The sequence below is a fragment of the Pseudochaenichthys georgianus genome, chromosome 14, assembly GCF_902827115.2.
Source record: "Pseudochaenichthys georgianus chromosome 14, fPseGeo1.2, whole genome shotgun sequence".
In the NCBI taxonomy this organism is placed as follows: domain Eukaryota; kingdom Metazoa; phylum Chordata; class Actinopteri; order Perciformes; family Channichthyidae; genus Pseudochaenichthys; species Pseudochaenichthys georgianus.
The window spans coordinates 13943005-13965934 of NC_047516.1; the positions used below are offsets into that span (position 1 = coordinate 13943005).

The window sequence follows — 22930 nt, forward strand, 5'->3', positions numbered from 1 at the left end:
AATTATTATACCCGTCCGTCATCCGGCCTGCGTTACGACAACTCCTCTTGTGTTGCCATGCCGTAAAACACTTTTCCCCGACCTGCTTGTGAAGAGAGACAGAAGAAGGCCTTAAAGCTTTTAAATGTATAGACGATGAAAGCAGGGTTATTGAAACGCACTTTCATTTTATAAACAGCATTATAGTCTTTCTCACGATGATCATAGAGAATGTGGAAGCATTGAAGTCGTGGCTGGCAAAACTCCTGGAGCCAATGTGAGTGTTGAATTGAAATGACATTTAGCTCGCAAGCTACATAGCTACGTTAGCTAGCTAGCAGCTGGTTTTGCCTGGCATCACTGGGACGAATATGATGGCAATTTCTTGCACGAGTTAGCAACCCCGTTGCCGCTAGCTGGCTTTTCACAGCTAATTGAGAGTCTATATTCAAGGCTTAGGCTTAGGAAATCATGTATGAATGTACAGCGTGTGTTGCACTTTTATTTTTTATTAATAAGGCACGATGTTAGCCCACAAAAATGTAACTTAATCACAGCTATGTAGCAAGTTAGTAAGCTGCAACATATATGAACTTGTATGCTGCTAAGGTTGCTATTGTAAATTATTATTAAACCATGTGTTGAATCTATTTAAATATATCCAGCATTATAAGTTATATATATGTTTTAAAGATAAAGAATTGTTTGCTCTCTTGAGTTTCCATAGTTACGCATAGTTACTATGTCTGCCTCTTTCAAATGTAAATGTGTAAACTACATTGGAATAATAACAGGACATAGTTGTTATAAAAGGAGGCACATAAATAAATGTAATGATTTACATGTGTAAAAGAGGAGGATTCGATGGTGTTATGCACACATGCACTGGTTAGGTGAAGCAGTATGAGTCACCTCCTCACTCATATATTAAGGCATGCTCTTAAAACACTGTATCAACTTAACACAAGTCATTCTCACTGACATTAGCTTATTTTTAGACACATTATTAACATTATGACCCTTTATGGTTCTCTGAGGTCAAATAGAAGTGATGGTAGTTTTAGGATGTTATTTGTGTACTAATACATAACCCATCTAGTTATGTCTTTTAGTTATACATTAGCTTTGAGTTGTGAGTGACTTTGTGATATTAATTCAGAAACTGGACTAGCATTTTAAGCATGGTTTTTAGCATTTAAAGATTTTGTAAAATATATACCATTTAGATGATATGGTGCGTCATTTGGTTTAAACGTTTGGTTGGTATTTTCTAAAGTTTTTGTAGCAATGTTTTGCTCTGCAGGTATTTTTAAAGTCTCACTTGGTACCTACTATTATTAGTCTTATGTTGCCAATGATATACAATTTGTTGCAGTTGGTTTAATTATAAACCATATTTAGTTCACTGTCTCGGTTTTGTCTTCTACTTGTCTTCCCTTTATAACCTTTTTGGTATGTTTCTTTTCTTTTGTATTGGTAAATCAAGGTAGCTGATAGCAGACATTAAACATGTATCTATTTTAATCTACAGATGTGATGCTGACCCCTCTGCATTAGCCAACTATGTGGTGGCTCTTGTGAAAAAGGACAAACCGGAGAAAGAGCTGAAAGCACTTTGTGCTGATCAGCTTGATGTCTTCCTACAAAAAGGTAGGAGTGCAATGCAAAACTACTGCTGATATGAGTGAACGCATCAAACAGTTTTTCTATTGTTTCTAGCTCAGGTTGTCCAGCAGAGATTTACATCATTCAGCTAACAAGCTAACTTTATTTTATTTAAGTTATTCTACAGTCACATCAGTGTGAGAAAAGGTTTTTAGAGAGTACTTGTCCATGGACAAGTGAGTTTGGCAATTTACTTGTCCGAATACATGTTTCACTTGTCCAGAATGGACAAAAATTGAGGCCACTGGAATCTTCTTCTTCGCCATCGTATTTTACATTTTCCCACGGTTTTTACGACAAGTGAGCGGTAAGATTTTACTGCATCACACATAGGGTTGGGTATCGTTTGGATTTTAACGATTCCGGTTCTGCTTTTCGATTCCGGTTATTTTCGGTTCTCGATTCCGGTTCTTTGAGAGGGTAAAAATAAGTCCCATGACAAACTGGGAGAAAAATATATTTATGAAAACATTAAGTCAAATCTGTATTCCTATTTACAAATCACTTCATACAGTTGAATCTCTTACGGTTATTGAATACAATTATATAAAAATAATTAGTTAGTTCTAAGTGGTGCAGTTTGAGAATGTACAATTGGCCCAGTCTCCTCTGATGTTACACTGCAACCTGCCTGTGAGACAGAGTCCAACCACACATGTCCAACACATAGGACATAACCTAATAATAATAATACATTATATTTATAGCCTATATGCCTAGCGCTTTTCTACAACTTAAAGACGCTTGCACGCTTACACATGTCCTGCAATACACATGCTGCAGCTGCTCACTGTTTGTAAAAGTAAATAAATATAGTATAGTATTTTCATTTCAATAATGTACTTTCTATACCCTGCTTCATAAACAATACTGACATCCCTATGCTCCTCCGAGTCTGGGGGTCCGGGGATGTGAGGACAGCGCGAGGACACAGACAGGGAGGCTGCTTCACTTCATAAAGGAAATGGTGGTCAATATTAACAACACAGGAGCTAAAACGCTTAATAACCTTCATTACGTGTTAGAGAAAGAACATAAGAAAGTTTGACAAAGATGAGGCTGTTAAACGGGCAGCGGATCCGCTGTGTGTAGAAAGAGAGAGAGAGAGAGACGCTGAGCTGCACCATGCAGCGATCAGCTGATACGGAGCATAGAGAGAGAGAGAGAGAGAGAGAGCTGTGCAGTCCGCGGGGCTCGGCCTCGCCTCCTGTCCTCACAACTCTTATTCATCCCGGTACCGGACAATGGTTAGTTGTTCCTACTCGGAACCGAGTTTTGCTTCCCAACCCTGCCACTGTGCTACATTTCCCGCCCCGCCCCCGTCTAACTGTACAGAAAGCGGCGAGATACATTTCCTTATGAATCGACAAGCAGAACCAAAACTAACATTTCTAAACGAACAATGGCGGACACGTACAATTTGCGAATGAGTTCTGCCTTTTGTAAACTGAATTTATCAATAATTTGTCAATAAATCAGGGCGAAAAACATCACTTGTCCGCCGGACAAGTCAATTGAAAGATCTACTTGTCCGATATTGTAAATAAAACGTCCCAGACGGTGGGACGTGTACTTTTTCGCACACTGCACATATACATTTTCCTCATCCTCTACTTGTGGATCCCCAATATAGCAATAAGAGGTTGTCTTACGTCATTTGAATGTGTTTTATTCCCCCTCGGATGACTCTGGGAATAACCTTTATTACATGAAACATCGCTGTTTAGCTTGCGTGGTGCTTTATTTCTTGAATGTTTGAAATGATTTAATCTCTTTTCGGTTTCTGTGCTGTTATTTATTTAGTATTCACTAGACATCTAATGCCATGATTCATCTTGTCTTTGCAGAGACGACAGGATTTGTCGATAAACTTTTTGAATGTCTGACAACAAAGAACTACCTGGGAAACCCTGTTGCCAAGGAAGTTCCTAAAGAAGAGGTCAAACCACCTGCAGTCAAAACTGATGTTGTGGAGGTAAGAAAAGTTTGTGAGTTTATAAGAAAATTACTGAAATTAATGTAAAGAGCCCTGTTACAAACTTTTTTTTTTACAAAAATGCTTTTGTAGATGATAACCAGACAAAAACAATATATAGTTTACGATGTTTCTAAATGGGGCTTTGAATCCATTCTCACCAGACTCGGAACTATATTTGTATTCCCAAATCTCATTCTGGGTTTTAAAACATAAAATGTAGATTTAAAAAAACGAACTGTTTTGTTTCCCAAAAGGCTGAAACTCCGGAGGAGGACCGAGAAAATAGGCGGAGGAGAAGTCCTCTGAGAAACAACGAGTCCAGGTATGGCTGTGGCTTCAGGGTGTGTTTCATGTCAGCTGAATGAAAAAGCATAAAGTTCTCCAGATACTATTCTGACACGTCACACATGCAGTCCTAGTCTCATGCTGACACTACCAATACCATGGTGTGTAGTTGTGTAGGGAACTTATGGTTGCAGGGTGACAGCTAGTTTCATATCCCATGAGTCCTGCTCTTAGCTTGATGAGGCCCTGGTGTCCAGTAGCCTGTCCCGTGTGTGTAACACAGCTAGTCAAAATAACCTGTCATACATTCAGAACAACAGATTAAGTGTTCAATGAGCTTTGATAATGCATTATTTGTATTCTAAAGCACAGGGTTCGTACAGGTGCTGGAAATCCTTGAAAATGCTTGAAATTGTACGAGGTGTTTTCAAGGTTTGAAAAGTGCTTGAATTTGGGATAAAGTGCTTAAATTGTAAATGCTTTACTTCGCTTTTTAGATTAAAATAAAAATAAAGAAGACGGAGCACGCTTAATTGCTTCGCTTTTACATAAAACAGCTCCGCTGCAGCCTTCCCGCGATATGCGCGCGACCTGCAAGTGTTTGTGTTACGTGTGACCTGGGCATTCTGATGAGTGAGAGATGTGTGCCAGGAGGTTGCAGTTTCAACGAGCGTTGGCTAGCAGAAGACAAATACAAGCCATGGCTAAGACGAGGGTCAAGCCCACGAGTAGCCTCCTGCAAAGTTTGCAAAAATAACGATGCGAGAGTGCGCTGACGAGCCACATGAAAGGTACGCCGTAGTAGAGCATTTTAGATTAGGCTAAAGTTGCATGTTACGTTTGTTTAAGCTAACGTTAGCGAGCTGAATAGCAAACTCCATGAGGGATAATAATAATGGCAGGGGACAATCATTTCAGAGGAGCGTAGCTATATTATGTGCGTTACAGTCGCCATCGTGTGGTGTTCAGAGGATGAAGCTCTCACGGCATTTCGTGTTATAGTCACGAAATATAATCTATTGATTCGACACAGAGCGATTTTAAAAGCAATGTATTTCTACTTGTATGTTTCGTGCCTAAACCAAATGTGACTTGCTCTATCGAAATCAGTCACATTGACCCGAAGACACATTTTCGTGTGTGTGTGTGTGTGTGTGTGTGTGTGTGTGTGTGTGTGTGTGTGTGTGTGTGTGTGTGTGTGTGTGTGTGTGTGTGTGTGTGTGTGTGTGTGTGTGTGTGTGTGTGTGTGTGTGTGTGTGTGTGTGTGTGTGTGTGTGTGTGTGTGTGTGTGTGTGTGTGTGTGTGTGTGTGTGTGTGTGTGTGTGTGTGTGTGTGTGTGTGTGTGTGTGTGTGTGTGTGTGTGTGTGTGTGTGTGTGTGTGTGTGTGTGTGTGTGTGTGTGTGTGTGTGTGTGTGTGTGTGTGTGTGTGTGTGTGTGTGTGTGTGTGTGTGTGTGTGTGTGTGTGTGTGTTTTTGCGCAATAAACACTGGCTGTTGTTATGCTTGCTGTGATGTTACATTAGTCCGTTCTCCGCTTGTAATTATGCCGTTAAAAGCTTCAAAGTTATATTTATCATCTGAATTTTCCGAAACAAGTTTAATATTCTGAAAGCCAATACTTTGTTTATTTGAAAACGAACACGAATCAATAGATTACATTTATTTCGTGACTATAACAGGAAATGCCGCGAGACTTGGTTGCGTAATTAGACCTTAGCTTGTTAGTATGTTGTTATAAATTATACAGAGGATTTGACCTCGTCGCTATGGTTGATACTTTTCGAGACAGGCTTTTATATAAAATCTTGAAGTATTACACAAGTAAAACTACATTTTGCTTTAATCCCATGTAATTGTAGAATGAACACAGTCTTCCTTTGAAGATGTATAAGTCAGGTGTCTTGAGTAGTCAACATTACCTACAAATCATTGTACACATTTGTAAATATTAGTTACCTTTGTGAGTCTATTTTTATGCAGCTCTGTGTGATTTTGTGGCTACAATTTAGGCTAATACGCTACCAGAGGTGGAATAAGTACTCAGATATTGTACTTGAGTAAAAGTAGAAGTACTCAGATCTTGTAGTGAAAGTAGAAGTACTCAGATCTTGTAGTGAAAGTAGAAGTACTCAGATCTTGTACTTGAGTAAAAGTAGAAGTACTCAGATCTTGTACTTGAGTAAAAGTAGAAGTACCAGAGTGTAGGAATACTCTGTTACAGTAAAAGTCCTGCATTCAAAATGTTCCTCAAGTGAAAGTAGAAAAGTATTATCATCAAAATATAGTGAAAGTAGCGACAGTAAAAGTAGTCATTGTGCAGATTGGTCCATTTCAGAATAATATATATGATATGTTTTATAATGATTGATCATGAAAGTGTTCTCAAAGCTGGTAAAGGTGCAGCTAGTTTGAATGACTTTATATACTGCAGGGTAGCTTGTGGATTTACTCCAGGTGGAACTAAAGTCTGATTTAACACTTGGTTATATTTCATTCATCCACATCTGTGAAGTAACTAAAGGTATTAAATACATGTAGTGAAGTAAAAGTACACCATTTACCTCCGACTTATGTTTACTGCCAACAAAATAGTAATCAATAATGTATCGAAAAGTTATTTGGCTCAGCCAGGTTATATGGGAGGCCCAGTCTACTTACAGATGGGTCACTCATTTTGAAATATTAAACTTAGTTTTCTTTTCTTTAATTGTTCATCCTCATTTAGAATGCTATTACGAAACACACATTTGGTTGTTTATAGCATAAAGAACATCTGATTTAATGTGAGGTAGGGAAATAATCATTTGAGTATGTGTATATAAATATGTAATTTACAACAGCTATACGATGCTTGAAAATGCTTGAATTTTACTTTGGAAAAGGTGTAAGAACCCTGAAAGCATTTAATCAGTGTTTTTATGACAGAAATGTTCTAACTTATCACTTACGATTCCTATTCCTGTACTATCGCTGTGTGAAGTTAATTGTACTTCACACTTCCTGTATATTTGAAAAACGTTCTAAAAACAACTTGTCTAAAAAAAGCCCGGTTCTCTCTTCAGTACTGTAAAATAAAGGCCACTAGAACCAATTAAAAAATATGTGTAACTAGTTTTTCAGACCTACATTTGCCTTAGCTGGTTTAAGATGAATATTTAATTTTTCCTCTAACTTATCAACCACACAGGGCCCGCGACGACAGAAGGCGAGATGAGCGAAAGCGGCGCGACTTCGATCGGCACGGGAAAAGCCTCAGCGACTCGCACCGCGAGCGGGAGCGTCACGAGCGGCGCAGGGGCAGCCCCCGGGGGAGGAGCTACAGCCGGAGCAGGAGCCGGAGCAGGAGCACGAGTGGCAGCCGAGGAAAGAGCAGAGACAGAGAGCACAGAGGAGGCAGAGGTGAGAAAACGTCCACAACAACCAATAACAACAGCCCAAGGGACCAGACCCAGGAGTGCAGAAGCTCCTGAAGCTTCTGTCGGCACAGTCGAACTGTCCTCACTGATGCAGAAGTGCTGCTGGAGACTGGATCTAGCTATTTGTATTGTTTTCTGTTGGTCAGTGTTGCTGGGAGTTTTTATCAATAAGAAATTATGTGGACAGCTTTGCAGTCACATCAGTGGGGATTCAATAACATGGCCTGGAATTGGCCTTATCACCTGCAGGGTTACGGTAATTTACATCTGTGTTTTAAATAGTGGGAGAAGTAGCTGTTTTTAAGTTTACAGGGTTTTGTCCACTGCTCTACTGTAATACTTTATATATGTTGTGTTTAAATACCTCTTCCTGCTTGTCTTTGCCAGACTACAAGTCCAAGTTTGAGTTGGAAAGGAAGGATACAGACTGCTACAACTCTTCCAACACGTCCGTCTCCCAGCAGCAGCACCAGTCTCCTCTGCTGCCGCTGCCCCTGCCCACACCCCAGCACCCCTTTCCTTCAACATCGTCCGCAGGAGTCCCGGGAGCTGGCGGTGTTTCCGTGGTTACAGCGGCCCACCTGCCCGATAGCACCACAGACAGCTGGTCGGGCTACTACAGCGCCCAGAGGCAAGATGGTGTCGGCAAGCCGTTCTGCAACAAGAATGTTTCGCTCAAACAGCGCTGCAGGGATTACGACGGTAGGAACATTCTAATTTTTTCTCCTTGTCTTTTCATTTCTTCTTTCTATCAAAAGATAAGAGCCTATTGATTTTTACAATTGTTTTCCAGAAAAGGACGAGGTCATTGTGAGGTTTCCTGTGTAAACTCTACCATTATCTTCCCATGAGGGTTATTATTGCCTTGTTTAGTCTCATCACTAATGACCACTGTTTAGCACTCCTCTCTGTTCTCCCCAGTGAAAGGCAGCAGACCCACCCCCCCTCCCCAGAGACATGCATAGGGTTTAAACTTACCCACTGTCCCTGAAGCTCACTGCTATCTGTCACATTGCTTAAACACAGCCATTAGGGACCCAGTTTCTTAATGAGACTGTGGGGTAAATACATGCACTGTGATCATGTCCTAGCTGCTTTTAACTTGGAGAAACTTTCATCTTGTTTATTTAGTCCTATTGCTTCTTTCATTCCAGTCGTCATTTATTTGTAAATTAATTGGACTTTCAGGGCCCCAACCCTATTGGATAGATAAGGGTACAAATAGGTATTTAATGGCATCTAAGGAGAAAGTAATAAGGAGATTTTAGGTTTTGCCTAGATGATAGTTGTTTATGCTTTCCTAAACTTCAGAAATACATAACTATTTAATATAAAAAGGATAACATTTGATCTTTGTCTCCCTCTCTGTCACAGAAAAGGGATTTTGTGTCCGTGGTGACCTTTGTTTATTCGACCACGGCAACGACCCTCTCATCGTTGATGATGTGAATCTACCGAACATTATTCCGTTCCCTCCCCCGCCTGTTATGCCCCCTCCCGGTGGCCTGCCCATGCCTCCGATGACCGAGCCACCCCCTCCCCTCAGGATGCCTGCGATGCCACTTTACGGCCAGCCGCCACCACCGGGGGTCTTCCCCATGACCGGTAAGTAGCACCGCCACAGCGAGCAGAAATGTCAACCACTATAAAACACAAAAAGTATTGTGACGGCAACTGGTGACTTTTGGTTAGTACAAACCACTGCAGCTAGTTATTCCATAAGTCGCCGCTAGACACATTTTCCTCATTTGCTGGTAATTCGCTAACTTGGACTGATTGGTTATCTCTTTACTTTACGTACTGCATTGTATACCTGACCGTGTATAGCTGAATCAGGTAGCATCTGACATAACAAAACAAAACTTGGTTGTTTTTGTGACCAAATTTGACTTCTTTCTTGGATGTAGAAGCAGCCCTAGGAAAAAGCTTTCATAAGGCTGCTCTTACACACCATCCTGTCTATTGGGCCCATTCCAGCCTTAATTATAATGGTTCTTGAAAATTAGCTATTAGTTTAAATTTTGGATCTAATTTGCTATTATTTTTTGCTATAGATCAGATCCAAAAATATATTTGATCACATTGTTGAAGCATTACATTTGACAGATGTTATCAGTTTCTGCCAACATCATACTGTCTTTATAAAGCAACTGGTGGGGCATGTAAAAAGTGTTAGTGGCACAAACCAAAGACTCACTGTCCTCATAAACCTGAGACAATAGCTTGGGCTTGTGTCTCCCTCAGGACCCCCACTGATAGCAACTAGTGGGATTGAAACCCCCAACCACCCAACGGCAATCACTGCTTCCCCTCCCATCGGACCGCCCGGTGTGGGGCTGCCGCCTACTCTTCCTCCTCCTCCTCCACCTCCTCCCTCCTCGTCTTCATCTGTGTCTCTTCGTCCCCAATATGTCCAGTCTGAATGTAAGCAGCGATGCTTTTCCTATTCAGATTTGGAAATGACATTCTTTTTTGTCCTGCTTTCATGTTTAATTACAATACCATTCCTAAAGTTAAAGACTAAGCTAGTATTCAGTTTCCTGTCATTATAAATTGGGTTATGACTATGTGAATGCAGAATGTGAAGCACGTGTTCCTTCAGGCTGCAGTAACAGCTGTTGGCCACAGGGAGGCACTGTTTATTAACCAAAGACAAATGAGCTATGAGCAATTAACATGCCTCATTTGTTATGTTGAGTGCTTTTCCCATAATTCAACTCATAAATAAATCAGGTTGAATAGAAAGCTAAGCCTGAGTTCAAAATGGAGTCGGTCTATTTATAGATACTTACAAACTCAGGTTTTTAAATTTAAATAAAGACTCGGATAGTCAAAATCGTAACTGTCATGTGAGGTGCCTTTTTGCTGCAGATAAGAGTTATTCTCTTATGCCGTTTCATCATCCTATAATATATATGTATCTAGCAGTATTGTCGTACTTTTATTTTAATCTTTGAATTAGTTCCTTTTTCTTATTGATACAATATATGTATCTTATAATGTACTCGGAGATGTATTTTTGTACAGTCGCAGGTTGCTGTCACTGACATGTTTACATTGAAAAAAAATTACATGACTGTTGTGTGCTAGATAAGTCACTAAATGTCAGGTAGTACGTACTTATGTATACAGGACTGCATAAGCTCATTGTGCGGTTTATTTTTCACATTTTAAGGCTGTTAAGAGTGTTTTGTATTCCCTCTAAACTTAAATGTGTTTTTTCATTTGTTACACATTAGATAACTATGACCCAGAGGGCTATAACCCAGAATCCCCTGCCCTGACTGCCGCCGGTCGTAACCCGTACAGTCAGTTCATTCCCCGGGTGCACACGCAGCGCTCCAACCTCATCGGCCTCACCTCCAACGAAGGACAAGGCTCCAGAGGTAACAAGTGTTAGCCTTCTTAGTACTCGCACTCTTCCCCAAACCAAACGGAAAGGTTGTGCACAATGACGGACAGCTAGTGTTTATGATTGTTTCTCAGTGATGTGTCTGTGTGATTGTCTTCCAGCTGCCAACATAGTGATCCAGACAGAGCCTGCCACTGCAGCCAGCACTCCTGGAAGCAACGTGTCCCGTTTCAACTTAGAGCAGGACAACAGGAAGAGGAGCATGGGGCCCAGCATAGCAGAGGGACCAGCGCCTAAGCAACCTTGGGTTGATAAGTAAGAACAGAAACATTTAAAAAGTTTCCCCTGGCATAAGATGAGAAGATTTGAAAGGGAGATGCCTGGAACCCATGTAAACTGTACTGCATCAGGGTGAAACAACACAAAATAAGTAAAGTTTCCTCACATACCAAGAAAGGAAGGGGGGGACCTGATCATAGACACTCTCACTGAACAGGATCTGGTTTTCCTCATAAATGTAAAGAAAAAAAGTGGACCAGGTGAAATTTGATCAAACAATTCTGTGCCTTACCCCCATTTCCTGTTCCTGCAGTAAGAGCCTTGTTTCAAACCAAGGTGACTCCTAGACCAGTAGCCTATCTCTTGAGGTGTTTATGTTTATCCCCATTAGCTTTTTCTCTTGACAAAAGCTACTCTTCCTGGGGTCCGACACTTAAAACAATACAACAATAATACAATAACATTCAAGACATAATTCCTGACGTCATTAACAACATCACCAATATCATCAACAATTTCCAACATCATCAACAATCTCATCCACTTTCAATATCAATCTCAGCCAAGGATGAGTGCACAGAGACACCCACCAGTACAAAGCATGAGATCAAATTTAAATTAGGGCTCACAATGGTACATGGTCATTAGTAGATGGCCCTTCAATCTCTTCTTGAAAGAGGCTCTGGACTCTATTTCAGCAAGGTAGTTTGGCAATGAGTTCCATTCCTTTATAGCTCTATAAGACACAGAAGATTTCAAAAGATTTGTCCTGGGTTTAGGTGCCAGGAGATGGCCTGATGTAGCTAGTCTAGTCTTAGGTGACGAGCAGAGTTGGGTGTAACTGTACTGTAATAATATTACTACTTTGTCGGTAACGGAGTAGTGTAACGCGCTACTTTTATAATTCAGTAATCACACTACAGTTACTAACATTGCCCCGACACGCGTTACTTCGTTACTTTCTAAAATCAGTCATAATCAAACCTCAATAAACACCTGCAAAGAACACATGCTAAGGTGAAGCTAACGCACATAGCTGTTGTTTATTTATATCACACGCGTAGTCTGTTCTTCTTCTCTGTTTTCCGGTTGTTGCCTGTTTTGAATGACGAATACACACTACCGCCGCCTGCTGGTAAGGAGAGTTATTGCCACTCACGCATGCGCAGTTCGTACGTGCTCGGCTGAAGTCTTGGTGTGCTCCAGTCTGGCTCCAGTGCAACACATGGCTGACGCAACAGCGTGAGCAGAGATGGACGGCGCAAAATATACAGATAGCAGGAGACAGAGGACAGCCATGGTCAGATAGGAAAACATTCAGGATCTGGATCAGTCTTATGCGACAATGGAAACTGAACTAAAGAGAACATTTGAAACTTTAGCAGTCTGCGTGATCTGCCTGCAGGGAGGGGCGGGCTGGCCCTGCGAGTAAAGTAACGAATTACTTTATGTAGAGAGTAACGAAGTAGTGTAATATATTACTTTTTTTTAAAGTAATATGTAATATATTACTTTTTTTTAGTAACGACCCCATCTCTGGTGACGAGACTAGACTAGAAGAGGTGTTGGAGGCAGTATCACACAAAGGCCTGCAACGGCTCCATTTGAAATTCATCTCGAGTGTCAACCAGGTTCATGTGTTCCTCTTTTTAAAGTATGGCTTGTAGGATCTTCAACATAATGGCAGAAACTCAAACCTTAGGTCCACTATCTTTGCTCCCTTTCTCTGCCTATCATCAAAATGTCGTCTGTTTTTTTTCTTTTATTTCTCCTTAAAATCATGACCGTGTTAAACTTCAGATGTAATCACAGTGTTCTTCTCGTTTTAGGCCAAGCTTTAACATCCAACACAAGAACACTTTTCCCAAGAGGTATCACTATGTGAACACCAAGTTGGAAGTGCGCAAGATTCCACGTGAGCTCAACAACATCACCCAGCTCAACGAACACTTCAGCAAGTTCGGAACCATCGTCAACATCCAGGTAAAATGCTGCTTTGAAACAAGCAAACCGACTAAGGGCTAAAGTTCGAGGCTACATTGTTTACAAGCTTCATCCTAAACGCATTCCTAATCTGCTTGCTCCACTCTCAATGCAGGTTGTGTTTGGTGGTGACCCAGAGGCGGCGTTGATCCAGTACACAAAGAATGAAGAGGCCAGGCGAGCCATCTCCAGCACCGAGGCGGTCCTCCAAAACCGCTTCATCCGTGTGTACTGGCACCGCGAGCCTGGCACCAACCCCACAGGACTGCAGCAGCAGGAGCAGAGCTGTGGGGGCCAGGCGGTGGGGTCCGCGCCCATCCATGGGCTGCAGCACAGCAACATGCATAAGGTTGGCATCAACAGCTTGATCTCAATCTTTATTTATATAGTCCATTTAAAACCACCTCAGTTGACCAAAGTGCTGTACTGGGAACAAACACAATACAAAAATAACACAATAGGAGTAAAACAACAATAATTAAAAAGCACAATAACTAGAAACTTATAAAAAGCACTTTCAAATGTCAAAATGTTACGTTTAACTAGTATTAAAAGCCAGTGCAAAGAGGTGAGTTTTTCGCTGAGGTGAAATTTACTCGGAAAGACGTTTTTAACCTTTTCATGCTGATTATCTCTTGCCCTGCTACCGCAACCTTTCATGAGATATACCGTTTCTCCCTTTTCTTTTAGATGCAGGTGATCCATCAGCACAATCCAGCTGCGTATGTGTTGAATAAGACCGTGCCCAAGCACCGCGTGCCAGCCCTGCCGGAGGTCCCAGCTCCAACCAAAGCAGACAGCCTGAACCCAAACACAGATGCTGTCACCGTATGTTCATGTCTTGAAGTTATGCCCTATGACCTGGTTCATTTTCCAATTTCAAATGATTTTGGAATACCACACTTCTTAATGTCTTCAGCAGAATACATAATGTCAGGCACCATGTGTGTCTGTTAGGGGCCGCTTAAGTTAAACAAATAACACAGCTGTGGGCGGCTGTACTTTTCATCTTAAAGCTAACGTGCACATGTTTAAGCGGCTACGTTAACTATCTTAGATAAGTGTATTTGCTTGCTCGGTATAAAATACTGACCTGAAATCAGTGGGTCCAGACTCTTGATTTTCTGTCACAGGCTAAAAAATATCGCAAGGTTGAACATGTCGGTTGAACAGTAAAAACACTGCGTTGTGTGCTCTTGCAAAAAGGGGAACTCTATTACCGCCCTGAAACTAGAGAATATTCCCGTCCAGTGATGCAGACCAGCCATTCTTACAGCCTCAGGGATATAAGAATATAAGCAAAAATAGCATTATAAATAATAATTTGATGTTATATATCAATGCATTCTTGCTCCTTTTAAATTGCAAATGTATAAAAGTAATTCTGATGAACTGATCAGTGTTTCTCTCTCTCTCTCTCTCTCTCTCTGGTGCTTAGGTGATACCTGCACTGACAAACACCCAGAAGAGCCCTTACAATTCAACAACCCTCAAGTCCTCCTCAAAGAGCTATGGGAGAACAGGAAAAGCACTAGAAGCACAGGAAGTCCACAAGAAGAAACAGGCATGTGGCTTCACTTTTGAGAATGTACACCAGCATGAACAAACGTGTTTCAACCCCAGGGAATTAATTTGTATTCAATTTATTTTTATTTTTTAGGAGGCATTTAAACTCCAGCAGGACATGAGAAAGAAGAAGCAAGAGATGTTGAAGACACAGATGGAGTGTCAGAAGGTAAGAGGGGCTCAATATTCCTTCCTTCAACTGTCCCTTCACTTTTATTCCCGTCCATTCTTTTACACCTTCGTCTCTCACTGGTTATCTTCTTCCTCCAGGCCTTGATAAACCGCCTGGATAAGAACCGAGGGATGAGACCCGAGGAGCGAGCCAACATCATGAAGACCCTGAAGGAGCTGACGGAGAAGATCGCGCAGTTGCAGAATGAAATGAACCCCGCCTCCCAGGTATCCAGCGCCAAACCAAACCACGCCCAGTCCAAGACCAAGACTGATGTGAGTCGAAGTCACTTTGGTCGGGAGCATGGTGGAGTGCTTCATCTCCTTTTTATACACACACAGCCAAGTGGAGTTTTGACTAGCCACTTTAGAAACTGTACATTTTCTTTGCTCTTAAGTGTTTGGTAAACAAGGTTTTCTCTTTGTCCAGGCCCAGAAGGAGTTGCTGGATGCTGAGTTGGACTTTCACAAGAAGATGAGCTCTGGAGAGGACACAACAGACCTCAAGAGGAAACTAGGACAGCTACAGGTCGAGGTAATGACACACAAACACACACACAGTACATAACACTGCTTCACAAAGGCCTATAAAGACACACACAAAAACATAGACAGTCATCACCTTACATTAGCAGCGCTTTTCTTGAGTGCTGAAATTTGAGCATGCCATACAAAGAAATGCTTTAGAAGATGTTATCAGGCTAGATTAAATAAGATGTAAGAAGGAGAAGACTAACTAGCATGGATTCACAGGTGATGGGTGAAAAGAGAGGATACTAGTAGTGTTTGCACACTGGCTGAATTGTTACAAAATACATCTATAAAGCAACATTTGATTCCCAGAAAGGAATAAATAAAACAATATTCTGAAAGGTTTTCAGTTGTGTATTCAAATTCACATGATCAAGTTTATTTGATAAAAAAGCTAGTAGCGGGAACTTTTCTTCACTCAGATCTAGGAAAAAATAAAAAACATTCAGCTGAAGAAAATGTGTTCTACTGTTGTTAGCACTTATGCTAATTTGAATGCCAATGGTTGACATTCAAATCCTATGAAAACACCTTGACTGAAGCAAATTAGTTGATATACTTTTCTAACATCATGACAATATTTATATATGAGATTAGAAATAGCTCTAATATGATTCCAAGGCTGTTATTGAGTTTAGACTTGGCCCACATTTCCTCTCTCCTTTAAACCAGCCGCGTGCAGACCAGATCGCCTGTGTCACAAGAGCAGCCCAACAAGAACATGGCTTTTGTTAGCATGGGTCCTAAATTAGCTAGATATTAAAAATGCATATCCATCCAAACCCAGCCCTCCTCCTGCACTTTAAACTGCAGCCACTTAAGCAAGCCCAGAGGGGTGGCCGCTAACGAAGCCAAATCACACCCGCCCTCCGCTGACGGAGCCCGTCACATTAAAGTTTGAGCCGCCATGCCTTGTTAGAAAATTGCGGGATGACAATTAGTGGGAGAAGTGAGCGAGGGACAAATGGATGAGAGTGGTTGTGAGAGTGTGGAGTGGTTAGGAAGCGAGTAGATGCTGCTTTAAATATGGAGGAGTGACAACTAATGGTAAAGGGTGCAGAGTGACAGAAGGGGAGTTGGAGAATATATAAGCTCTAAGAAAAAGGAAATTGTGTGAAGGCTGAATAGGGATGCCAAATTTAATTATTTATTTTAAACACACTGTCGTTTCTTGACATGTTTGTTTTCACTTTGAAAAGCCGCTTCAAGGCGCAGGTTTTCCACATCTGTTCCGAATGATTATTTTAACACAGCCAGCTTTCACTCTTTTAATCTTGTCCATGTTGGTTGAAAGAAAAGCAAAAACAGTCAGTCATTTCATAACATTAACCCCCCCCTCTGTCCTGTTTCAGGCCACCAGGCTGGGTCTGATTCGGCCTCCAACGGGCCGAGGGCGCGGCCGAGGGAAGATGGCGATGGAGCCCGGTGCGGGACACGTGGGCCGGGGCAGGGGGCGGAGCCGGGACATGATGGGGAGGGGGGGGACTGTGAACCGCATGTCGGTGGACCACAGACCCAGAGCCCTGGCTATTTTGGGGGTCACTCAGGAGGAGAAGGAGGAGCTAATGCCGCACTTTGTGGTGAGGACTGAGCTACTCACACACTTTTTTTGTATCATTTATTTTTATTTAGTTTCTGATTTGATGATTGAAGAATTCAACTGAAATTAATACTGTTTTTTCTTTTTTTACTTAGAAATTTGGTGAGATTGAAGAGGTCCGAGATCAAGATGCCAACACTGTTGTCATGACCTTTAAGTCCCGAAGTGAAGCAGAGAATGTAAGTCCCATTACTGCCCGTCTGTCTTTGCTTCTTTCAAGTGTTTTTGTTTTTTGAGTGGCACAAAAACAGTAAAGCTTTTAGTAAAACTTGGCCACTGTGTTCCCGTATTGTTTTCCAGGCAGCTAACCAGGGAGCTAAGTTCAAAGGTCGTGTGCTGCAGATATCCTGGTACAAGCCCAAGACGCCCTCCGTTACAACTGAGCCAGAGGAGGAAGAGGCTAAAGATGATGAAAATACGGTACGACACACTAACTCAGGCACTTAAAGGGGAACGTGCAGGGGCGGACTGGCCATCTGTAGAATCTGGAGAACCACAGAACGGCCGGTCGTCAAAAGCCGTTGACGACCTTTAAAAATAAATGGTTTAACGTCATAATTTAAGTTGCGCTGACGGCCGACAGAGGGCGACAGCGGCCGCTAATGCAGTTGTGTGGTTCTTATCTGTCAATAATCACACACGAAGAAGAAAAAAGACCGGTCAGAGAGCTGAATACATTGGTGCATAATACGAAGAGAAGGGATTAGACGGCAGACAGGGAATATGAAAAAACATGGATAAAAATTAAAGAAAACAAAAAGAAAAGGGTGGGGCAGAGAAAGAGGAAAAAAGGGTCACTAGCAGGCAGAGGTGGGAGTAAGTCGTACATGTGCAAGTCATGAGCAAGTCTCAAGTCTTGACCTACAAGTATCAAGCAAGTCCCAAGTCACTGTGGTGAGAGTCAAGCAAGTCATTGCTCAGGTCAAGCAAGTCAAGTCATACGAAATTCTGATGAATAAGCCCAGTTTCCGCATTTAAATCAGACAGTGGTTATGAAAATGGATTTAACCCACTCTATGATCTTCATTACATACACAGTTAATCATTTGAAATCTAATTTAGACCGATGACAATCATATTAGATTCATATTAACCCTAGAACTGCAGACAATATAGCTAGGACTCAATCAAAAAGTCTGTTCAAAAAGGCAGAATTCCAGGTAAGACAATTGTATATGGCATTTGTCATTACACATATTTAATTAAAATTTCTGTTAACACTAGAACCGCCAACAGCGTCAGCACCTACATAGACATCATTTTCAAATCATTTAATTTGTTCCTCTTCATAATGTCCTTATAAACTAAGTAGGACGATTTAAAACTCACTTAATTGGGTTGATTTAGAAATTGCTTCAGTTTATCATCATAACAGATCAAAACGTTCAGATTCATTTTACAATAAATCAAGGAATGATGCACTTCTACAAACAAAAACAACATAATTAAAACATTTAAACAAACTACTAAAAGTAGATGAACTACATTATTCAAAGGTTTACAGTAACTTCTGATAATAACTCTCTCTCTCCGACGGCGCTGCGCTCAACACACACACAGACTCAAAACCATGGACACACTGGCACATAAGTTACATAAACAATTTATAGGCCTAAATTGCATATGCTACAGTATTGCAACTAAGCAGATCTCTCTCTCTCTCTCTCTCTCTCTCTCTCTCTCTCTCTCTCTCTCTCTCTCTCTCTCTCTCTCCTGACAGCCCGTCAGTATCAGGGTTAGTCAAAATGAATCCCTTGGCGGTTCTAGTGTTCATTTACTGTCTTGTCTTCTCTTTGCAATGCTTAATCGATTTGAAACCAAGTCTAACGTAGCTTAAACCTAACGTTAGCTTTCTAGCTAACACAACACATGCACGCACCTTTCTCTGTGGGGTTTTTTGTAGTGACAAATGAAGTTGGATGTTGTGGTTGTCGTGTCACTGATCTTTATGCTGCATACCCTGCATACCGCTGTTCTCTTCTTATTACCGTCATCGACAAAATAATCCTTGAATCCAAACTTCACTATTTTTCTAGTAAAGTTAGCTGCTGCCATGTAAACTGAGACTCCTGCCTTCTAGTGGGTTGCCAGGTTTGCGCGCATGGCGCTATAATCACGTGTTTTGAAAAAACTAAATGTAATATCTCACTACAAAAACAAATGCAAATATTTAATTTTAAACAGTCAAGTCCTTTCCAGTCATCTGTCTCAAGCTTAAGTCAAGTCTCAAGTCATGAATACCAAGTCAAAGTCAAGTCTTTTATCAATGTTAGTCAAGCAAGTCTCAAGTCTAAAAATATGCGACTGGAGTCATGTGACTCGAGTCCCCACCTCTGCTAGCAGGTGAAGCATCTAAATGTCGCAAATTGACAGAACTTTTTGGCAGCAGCGCTGCTAGTGCTACTAGCACTATCAGCAGCTTAGAAGTGCAAGATGATGAAGAGAATGATGAGGGCGTGAGTCTGAGTTCAGATATACAGCCAGCCTGCGTTCATGATGAGGGACAGAGAGTTGAGCTGGTGGAAGAACCAGCTCAACTGGCACATACAAGTGCAGGGCAAGAGCAAGAGGTGGTACTACTATAGAGAAGACAAGTATATTCAATCTAGTTTTTCCAGTTGGTGTGTGTTGCTCATGCAAGCAATAAAATAAATAAAACAATTGTTACATGAGTAGGTGTAATAATCTATATTAAAAAAATGATAGATCAAACAAAAGTGTATTACTCAACATTTATTAAGTATTAATTCAATCAAAATAATTTGACAGTTCACTAGCGCTTCTAGGTTCATGTGTGAAATCATTGCATCATTTAAAATGTTGAAACTTAACCGATGTAGCATTGACACAAACAGGACCTGGATGAGTCCTGCTTTAGTTTGACTAACATCCCCTCACTGTGTAAAGCAAATATGTGACTGCGTGTAAAGAACTTCATCTTATCCGTTTAAGTGTTCAAATCTTAACTGGAGATGTCTTTTTCTACTTTCAAACAGAAAAAAGTTAACTCTTATTTGCCTGGTGAGGAGGAAGAGGAGGAGGAGGATGACGATGAAGATGACGAGTACGAGAGTCGATCCTGGAGACGATGAAGGCGTGTGATTCATCCCAATCGTTGAAATCAATTCAACGGAACTCCATTTCTTTTCCTTTCCAGTATTTTGAAACAAGTAATTTTTAGACTCTAATCAAAGTAAAAACAACTTTACTTAACTTTACATCGGAGGAAGTTTAGAGGGCCGATAGCTTTTGTATCCCTCGACTGAACAATTATTTAAAACATCTCACTTTTGTTGAGAAAGATAAATGTTAAGTTGTTCTCATAGATAGGAAAACCTATGTAAGTTTCAGTGTGCATACCAGATGGTTAATATCAGTAATGCACAACATTTGTGTCTACTGTGAATAGGTATTTTTATACATACTGTATTTAAGCTCTTTTCTCACCAGTTTTTTGAAAGATCTTGTCCTCGATTCAGGGACAGCCATTCCTTCACAGAGAGAACGTTCTCTGTTGCTAGCAGAGAGATATTTATTTTTCCACTGCATAAATGCGCTGTGCCGTACCCAGATTGGCACAGTGCGGTATGGTTTCCCATTTGCTCAGTTTGTTTTGCGATGGAATGCCCAAAATGTTAAAGGAACCCGATCTTTCAGGCAGTGGCTGCTGGCCTGAATACATGCTAGTTTGCGCATGTTGTACTCAAAATAACAGAGCCACTCTTGCCCAGCACCCAAAGGTGCAGACACTGTACCATAACCATATTTGAGCCAGTGCAGGTACAGAAGGATACCAGTGCAATAGAAAAGTCTAAACTATGTTTACAAATTGCCGTGCCATGCACGTCAGATACAGTCTGGTAGTAAATATTCAAATTTTCCCTGCTTGTGTTCACTAAATGTCCCGTGCCACTCTTTGTAAATATAAACACCCACACGGGTGTTCTACATTTCCTCAGAGTGTGTAACATCTTTCACTTGTTTTATTCTGACTCCTGGTCGTCTGAAGAGCATGGCAGGAAGAGGATCAGATCGCCCATTTAAAAAATGGGCGATCTGAAGACCGGTGTTTGAATGTAAAACTGAACAGTGGATTTTAATATATATATATCTATATATATATCATTTATTTGCCTTACACAATCAGCAGATGGCTGACATTTTACAAGATGTGTGATTTACTTTTGTAAATTTTGTAAATGTTTGAACGAGAAATTAGTTGTACTTTTTGTTGTTTCTTTTTCTGTCATTTTAAACAAATGGCAAGGTTCAGTCAGGTAGAAAAGGTAGAGCAAGAGTGCTTAGCGTCCCGGTTTATTCTCAATCATTTTAATTTTTAAAGAAACCAGTGCACGTTGGTATTTCACTAAATTGGTCACATGAGGAGCACAATTTATTTGAAAAGCCCTTTCTGAGCTGTGAAGAAGGCTCAGCTGAAAGGCAGTGGCAGTCACGCATCGCTCCATATAATTTCATCATCAGTGCAGCTTCTCCTGTCCCTGAATAGTGTCAGACGGAACCCTAAATGCACTCTACGTGCAACCACAATGTGCACCTTTCATGACAATGTTTTTATTTGGTGTTTGGCCTTTTTTGAAAATACTGTATTTTAAAAATCCTCAGGGTGGGAGGAATCAAATTCATCTTAGTTGATTTGGAAATATGCTCAATGCTAGACCAAACTTTTTTTTAGATTCATACTTGAGACATTTTTGCTTTTGGTGCTTCCCTGAGACAGACAACTATGTTTACATGCAGCCTAATGAAGTATTGTTGGATGGGAATGCGTATCATAACTCTCATAAACTGATCATATCCAACTGACAAGCAATCAGAGGGGAGCACCAAAGTAAATGATGTGTTAACTGAAGCAGTGTGCTTTACACAGACATGCAGGTGGAGATCTGCATGCGTATAGAAATCTGGATGTAAATACACATGCTGATTTCTGCCTGCCTGCATTGGAATACAGTCGATAACAGAATTTCTAATTTCTCCTTTGTTCCCTATCATTAACTTGCGGTTCAGAACTGTTGGAAACACATTAGGATTTCCTCCCACCTATGTTGGTAGCGCTCTGTTTGATTTGCATATCTCTCCGTTGACTGACAACCCAAAAAACTCCTGCCAGTGACCTCGGTGTCCCATTAAAACCATTCGAGCCGCCCAAAACTAGGTTCAGGTGTGCGATGGAAAGCTAAAGCTTCTCTCTTTGGCACTTAATATGATTTGCTTGTGATTTGTTTTTATTGAAGTCACTGGCAGTTGAATAGGACAAACCTACACTAGTGGAGCGAGGATTCAGACAAAAGTCTCTCCCCCACTTTTTGTAATATCTTCTGTATGCTACTATCACAATGGTGTGTAAAAAATGTAAAATGTTTATTGGATAATAGTTTTGGATTTGTTACTGTTTATATTTGCAGGATGTGGATGTATTTTCTTCATGTATTTTGTTTGTAAAAAAATTATTTCTAATTTACTAGCATGTTTGCTTTTGCCAATAAAGATGGAGGAATGGGGTGCTTGGAAGATGATACAAAAAAAGAAAAAATACAATTTGAATTGGACATAGAAAAAAAAAAGAAAGGTTGGAGATTTAAAAAGAAAAAAATGGAGCGAAAAAAGTGCAAGCAAAAGCATTCCAGAACATATTATCTTAAACTCTTGTGTGGACTCATTCATTGTTACGTCATCTTATAATTATTTACAGATGTTAGGAATTACACATGACAGGTATAAACCACTCAGTGAGAAAGTGTCCTTGGATATAGAACAAAGCATTAATATCTAATTTTCTAGAATAGGAGATCTTATTGTGGTTATGTGACTTCAGATACAATTAGCCTGTTTTAATTTATTTTCTTCTATTTTGACTGACAAGGCTTCTGCCTAGGCTGAAGGTGGGCCAGAGCTTTAATGGGAATGTATGAGGTCTCAATCGTCATCTACCAATAGGAGAATAAAGGTGTCATTAGTCCCGCCCTATCAGGTGCAACGACAGAAAACTCAGGAAGATGTTCATTCGTCAATGCAAACCCACACTGTCCTAATCCACCAGATTATTTAAAACTCCTGCAGTAGGTTTAATCATGATTTATTTTTGTTGCACACGAGACACATTGC

The 22930-nt window shown here is 40.8% G+C and overlaps 1 protein-coding gene across 3 annotated transcripts; it reads left to right on the plus strand.

Annotated features, from left to right (window-relative positions):
- The first annotated feature begins 68 nt into the window (after window positions 1-68).
- Window positions 69-22468, plus strand: rbm27 (RNA binding motif protein 27). 3 transcript variants are annotated; one of them, XM_034098892.1, is made up of 21 exons: window positions 69-256; window positions 1511-1629; window positions 3492-3619; window positions 3877-3944; window positions 7094-7305; window positions 7710-8024; window positions 8697-8927; window positions 9567-9746; window positions 10562-10708; window positions 10836-10989; window positions 12783-12936; window positions 13052-13285; window positions 13627-13764; window positions 14375-14500; window positions 14597-14671; window positions 14773-14949; window positions 15104-15208; window positions 16557-16784; window positions 16900-16983; window positions 17105-17224; window positions 19801-22468. In XM_034098892.1, the coding sequence occupies exons 1-21, from the start codon at window positions 198-200 to the stop codon at window positions 19894-19896; spliced, it is 3150 nt and encodes a 1049-aa protein (XP_033954783.1). In that variant the 5' UTR covers window positions 69-197; the 3' UTR covers window positions 19897-22468. The 3 variants fall into 3 exon arrangements, with proteins under 3 accessions (XP_033954783.1, XP_033954784.1, XP_033954785.1); XM_034098893.1 differs by having other exon boundaries at window positions 14773-14901; XM_034098894.1 differs by lacking the exon at window positions 9567-9746.
- The last annotated feature ends 462 nt before the right edge of the window (window positions 22469-22930 follow it).